This window comes from Aspergillus udagawae, assembly GCF_001078395.1.
Source record: "Aspergillus udagawae IFM 46973 DNA, scaffold_7, whole genome shotgun sequence".
NCBI lineage: Eukaryota > Fungi > Ascomycota > Eurotiomycetes > Eurotiales > Aspergillaceae > Aspergillus > Aspergillus udagawae.
Window position 1 is genome coordinate 2,298,790 of NW_025091270.1, and position 6,000 is coordinate 2,304,789.

The 6,000-nt window shown below is 50.8% G+C and overlaps 2 protein-coding genes across 2 annotated transcripts; one reads left to right on the plus strand and one right to left on the minus strand.

The window, feature by feature from the left end:
* Positions 1-992: 992 nt before the first annotated feature.
* On the minus strand, positions 993-2,003 carry Aud_009467 (TAXI family TRAP transporter solute-binding subunit; the record flags this gene model as incomplete). Its single annotated transcript, XM_043294319.1, has 1 exon — positions 993-2,003. The coding sequence occupies one exon, from the start codon at positions 2,001-2,003 to the stop codon at positions 993-995; it is 1,011 nt and encodes a 336-aa protein (XP_043150254.1).
* Positions 2,004-2,781: 778 nt separating this feature from the next.
* Positions 2,782-4,322, plus strand: Aud_009468 (FAD-dependent oxidoreductase; the record flags this gene model as incomplete). The annotated part of the gene is made up of 2 exons (XM_043294320.1): positions 2,782-3,855; positions 3,954-4,322. The coding sequence occupies 2 exons, from the start codon at positions 2,782-2,784 to the stop codon at positions 4,320-4,322; spliced, it is 1,443 nt and encodes a 480-aa protein (XP_043150255.1).
* Between the last annotated feature and the right edge of the window lie 1,678 nt (positions 4,323-6,000).

Below are 6,000 nucleotides of genomic sequence, written 5' to 3' on the forward strand. Positions count from 1 at the left end.
CTTCAGTTCGCTGTGCGGCTTCAGTCAGTGCGGCGCATTATCCCTTGGAAAGAGACATGTTCCATGAGCAAAGCACACTGCATCATATTAGATAACCATATCTTGGACCACCCCGTGTGGCAGATATTGCCCCCTTCGTTCCTACTTGGTATGTGCGAATGGTGCTTGCATAACTGCATGAGAGCTTCGCCTGTTGTGAGCTGGATAGTTGTCGGAAATGCTTAGAGAAAGAATTCAGACACAATGCTGACCAGAGCTTAGCTGCCTGTCAGGCGTGACTGATAGGATAGAGAATATAGAAATGAGGTCCTGGCATATCCATGTGCAGTACCTTCAGCCATGGCGTAAGCGTATAGGGGCCTGGGATGTTGATAAGTCAACATTCCGTGCCTCATCCTTCGTTACACGGGGCAGTGCCGCTACTGTTGTATTTTCCCGATCTCGTGCTTTCAATCCCAGGCACGCTGGACGGCTCGTCGCAGGAGAGAAAAGTTTGGGCTCCTCTACATACCTTCCACCAGAAGTTGGCATACATTAGAAAACTCCAAGATGATTCAATATCCTTAGTCAAAGATAGACGCAAGTGTGCCAGACTGTAGAGTGCAACTTCACAGTAAGAGGTAGAAGACAGAGAGGGACACTATGCGGATGATAAGCGGCGGATCTTGCTAGTTATATACAATACTGAAATCGTTCGTTGGAACTCCAACAACAGAAATTGAGGGCTCCAGAGGGAAACAAGAGCAGCTTTGAGTACCATGATAGGATAACCAGTACGCTAAATGGCCCTAGATTTCAGGACGATCCAAATCTCGTATTATGCCCAGCTGTGGCACAATCGGGCAACTCATTCACTAACACATCACTGACGGAGACCTAGCCAACAAAGGATTACCAAAAGTTATGCGTTGGAATGAGTCATGAAATTTGAGAACGCAATCTGACTTGTCAAAAAGGCGTCCACTGCTTTATCAGCTTGAGACTCAGACAACTCATGAAAGATATCCGTGTTCGCGATAGTATCTCTCCGCAGCAGGGTGTAGTGGAAGGGAGGTCTTTGCCATTTTGACTGGATCAAATGGATAGCCTAGAGGGGTCTTGTTTGGGTTAATATGGTGATACTGGCTCTCGATCATCGATTTGGTCTCGACCAGGCACCAGGTCAGCAGATACGCGATATCATCGGGCAAGTCTTCGCGACAGAAAAGGAGGAAGTCTCGGAACGAGAGTGCACGGATCTCCTCCTTCAGCGAGTCCCAGTAACCTGCTGGCAGAGTGGCAGGCTCCAGCAGTGTCATCTTATGCAATTTCTCCAGGGCCTCGGGCTCTGCGGGAACTGGGATAAACTTGCGAGGGCCGTCGATGATATTTGTCCACCAAGGGGTCATAATGGCCTCGTGAACGGCAGCCGTAATGTCGCTGCTTGCCTCCTTGACTGGAATGAGGCATTGTTCTGGCCGACACCAGGTGTCAACCACCTCGCCGCCCCAGGAGCGAATGAGGTCTGGTGTAATACCGTGGGCCTCGAGGAAGCGGTGAGACACCCAGCCCGTAGGTGAATCTGGCGAATCTGGCCCTATGACGAGCTTGATGGGCGGTTTTTTCTCACGAATTTCAGCAAAAGTTCGGCAACCATATTTGGGATCAATGCCGAGGATCATTCGGTCGTCCTGTGGTAGCACCGCCAGCGCACGTAACTGGGGGAACTTTTGGCCGTTGAAGATAGCCTCGCCAGTCTGGGCGGCCCCCATCAGCGCGACGGGCGTGCCAAGTGCGATATGCATCTCGCCATCGTTGACGAGCGACACGCCTTCGGATCCGCCACCGCGCATGCTGAAGATGGCCACGCGGCTACGAGGACCGCAGCGATCACAAAGCTCCTGAACCAGCCAGCTCATAATGCGGTGAAAGTTGGCCTGGCCCCAGTCGCCTTGAAAGTTCAGGTTGATGGACCGTGTTATAGCAGGGCCACGATCCAGGATCTTGCTTGCTGGTTCTCCCATACTGGTGGTTGAAGTCTTTCAATCCGCGTTGACTGGGTGCTTCTTTGCTGCGAGGCCCGTAGAATGGGAAGATTGTTCTGCACGCAAGAAAGGGCAGGTTTGGAAAGGATAGGAGATTATCGTAGTGGTATGCGTCGAATTTATATCCTACCCAAGCCTTTTTAGTAAAGAGTGACCATGGAGATAGGGTTCGCTTCGTCCTTACATTGAAGGCCCGTATAGCACCGAGCCCGAGATTGAAAATAATGCATTACCCAGGCATCATAAGCCGGAACCTCCGGCTCGCGGGTTGGGGAAACTCCTCGCTATGTTTTTCGATGGTTTATGGCTCGGCGCGGATTTGATGGAAGGTTCAGCACAGCACCGCCAAATCTGCTGCCGTTGGGAAGGCACAATTTCTCTCATACCGGAGAAATCCGCGGATCTGGACCCCGCACAGAAGCGGGTTACCCCAGACCCAAGATTCCAGCCCCCGCCCCCGACTCCGAACATCAAACTTTCAAGTTCCCATTCAATGACCCACACTATGGCATTAGACGTTTCCCTGGCGTGATGGACCAGATCACCGTAAGCTTCCGCCTCGGTCCTTCGGAAATGTTCTACTTACCGAAGAAAAACCACATAACCCAGACTAAGAGAAGGTCAAGAGAAATGTATTTTGTGGGGATGACCCAGCTGTTATCATACTTAAGCATTGACTTGTGCCCCGACTCAGTCTTTCTTTACCTTGCCTTAGCAGAGCAAACGCTTGGCATGATTATTACATGTCATCGTTACTATGAGCAGCGTGTCTGAAATCAAGACTGTAATGCGACCAGCGTCTACAGAAACTGTAGCCGCTAATGCCCACCACAATCTGCAGACCAAAAATTCTACTTCCTTGCCATCTATTTCTCCCTCTGACCGCGTGATTATCGCTGGTGCCGGGCCCACTGGTCTGTTTCTAGCCTACAAGCTCGCTAAATCTGGTATCAAGGTCGACTTGGTCGAGAGGCTACCCGATATCAGTGATGCACCCCGAGCAGCGGGCTACTACGGCGCGACCTTGCTTGCGCTAAAAGATGCTGGATTGCTGCACCTGGCCGCACAGCGCGGGTATCTCGCCAGGGCAGTGGGATGGCGGACGGCCGTGCAGGATGATGGGCACGGGAACAAGACATGGGGCCGTCTATTATGCAACATCCCGTTTGACCAAGGGAGCCAGGAACGGCCAGAAATGGGGATGCTTCTGCTACCACAACCAAAGCTATGCGAGCTTCTGAAAGAGCAGATCCATGTACTCAACGGCATGCAGCCTGGGAGTGTCAAATTCCATTTCCATTCGGAGCTCAGCAATGTACATGATGACGGCCACGGCGTGGCGGTATCAGTCCGCAATCCGGAGACCGGAATTGAGCGCGAACTTCGAGGTATTCTCTTTGTCGGCGCGGACGGTGCAAAATCGAAAGCCCGCCAATTGCTTGGGATCAAGCTGCAGGGCCACACTTGGCCAGAACGCATGATCGCGGCTGACGTGCTGCTGCGCAATGTCGATGTCCCGCCTCTTACTCAGCTCCACTTTATTGTCCACCCGGTTCACTTCGCCATGGTAATACCCCTAGAGCGACCTGTTGAAGGAGAAACGACTCTATGGCGCTTCTCAATGGCGACAGACCCCACGGACAACTCAACTGAAGAGGAATTACTACGGGAAGAAAACCTCGCGAGGCTGTTCGAGAATTACATGGTTGGACCTAGGCCCCCGCAATATAAGGTGGTCAGCAAAACAGTTTATCGTCTCCACCAGCGATTGGCTAATACGATGGCGATTGGGCGATGCGCACTGGTAGGCGACGCAGCACATCTCAACAACGTAGGTCCCAATTCAACCCGAATCATATGCCGCTTCTACCCCCAAAGACAGTCAACTCATCTCTACATAAAAACTGTTTGCTAACCATCATATTCTAGCCCGTCGGTGCACTAGGCCTCTCTACTGGCATTCTTGACTGTGATGCACTAGCGACAGCAATTGAGATGATACTCCATGAGGGTGGCCCTGTTTCTCTGCTCAGCACCTACTCGGACGCACGCCGTCAGGTGTTCCAGTCATTCGTCTCGCCAACCAGCACCGCGAACAAGTTGCGCATTCAACAAGAACCCGTTGCGGCCGACGATGACTGGCTGATACGCAAGATGCAGAATCCGACGCTCGAGACCCTCCACGACTTCATAAAACCCTATGTCACTGTTTGGAGGACTGATATGCGCGCGCTAGTAGCCGAGCAAGCGGCGAGAGACGAGCAAATCTTGAAAGCAAATCTCAGCGAAGCCTTATGAGACCTCCGCCGGAGAAGGCAGATATAGTGATATTATGGTCGGAGGTCTAGAGTAGAAGGGTGAAGTTAACGTATCTCCCAAGCTGGGAGCGACTATGACAACTAAGTATACCGGGTGCTCGGCATGAATATTCCTTGTCATCGCATCCGGGAATGAATGGCAAGCGGGCGAGGCGAATGGTAATTCAGCCAACCTGGATGGACTTCTGAATCCAGTGTACTAAGGGTATAATGTTCATCGCTTCATGGTAGAGATATCAAGCACACAACCATACTATGCCTGAAAACTCCCTGCATTATTTTTTCTCGACGAAAACTACGCGTTGGAAGTCACTGGGCTTGAATTTCAATGTAAGCTTATCATTCTTCCAGCGGTTTCCTTTTCCCCTTTCTCATTCTCTCTAGTCATCCCTCTAGCATTCGCTGTCGATAAGGTTTATGCCGTCCGCGTCACTGTTTCGGGTTGGCCCACCCAAAATGTTATTGACATATTACTCCAGACTAGCTGTCTCTAGCTCTGGGGAAAGATACCGAGTAAACTGCTAAAAAGGACAATTTCCTGAAGACCCCCTACAACTGGACGAAAGTCCGTTGTTGTTGTGCTAAACGGAAGGGAATGACGCACTACACGTTTAGCCTAACGTGACTATTCCTCCTCGACTCGAAGCGGGGAGGTCTCGGTCTTTGCGGCTTTTGCTTGTCTCTACCGCGGTCCCCATGTCCTAGCCTAGAGTATTCAGTACATGGTCCCTCACCTGAGCGGGTATAGTAATAGGATGACTTCAAAATGCTATGTAGTAGAACAAGACAATATATTTGGTTACCTGTTTCAATCGTTCTGCTTCGCTTTCATAGTAGAGCCACAAGGAACCGCTACAAGACGTGACATGTTACCACCTTAACCATGACCGACCAAACTACCCCGCCCCCCCACAAATCAAGTACTGCTTTGACATCCAGCCTATATGCCTGTCTTCATTAGTCTTGTCCGAAGTATCCATAGATAGTGGCATTTCAGGGGTTATGTGTGTTTCACGTAAATCTGTCTTCTGAGTTCTGGTGCTGGAATATTAAGAGCCTGTTCAGAAATAAGATGTAAACAAAAGTCCTGTTCTAATCGCCAGAAGCCCAGATTGCACCTGCACAAATTACGCGCACGGTGTCACTAGTAGATAACATATATCCATTCTTGCATAATACATTTTGAACACCATTCAAAACCGATCGGGACAAGAAAGAGAATAGAAAAACTTAATTTTGGGATATGCCAAGAATGCTCGCCACCACCACCGCCGTCGTCAGTATGGTTGCCAAACACACTCCCTGCACGGAAAATCTCCCAATTCCCTGATTACAGCAACGCGGCGGCAATTGCTATCAAGCTCGCAACCAAGGGAAGTAAACTCCGAGCTCGATTCAGAGCGATCCAGTCGTGCAAGAGCCGTTCAATTTCCGCATCGCTCGCTACAGAACTTCCCCCATTTGACCCCGCCACCTTCAGGAGGGCATCATTAGTCTTACTCAATGCAGCAATAGTAAAAGGTACAATGCTCAGCGTCAGAGTCGCGGCCGTGGTGTACAGACCAGCGCGGGAGCACGGTACCGCACGGAAAAGGGGTGCTGTCGAACGGGACGACAGTGCGAGGTACACATAAGCAGCAGCTGTGAAGGCAGCGATT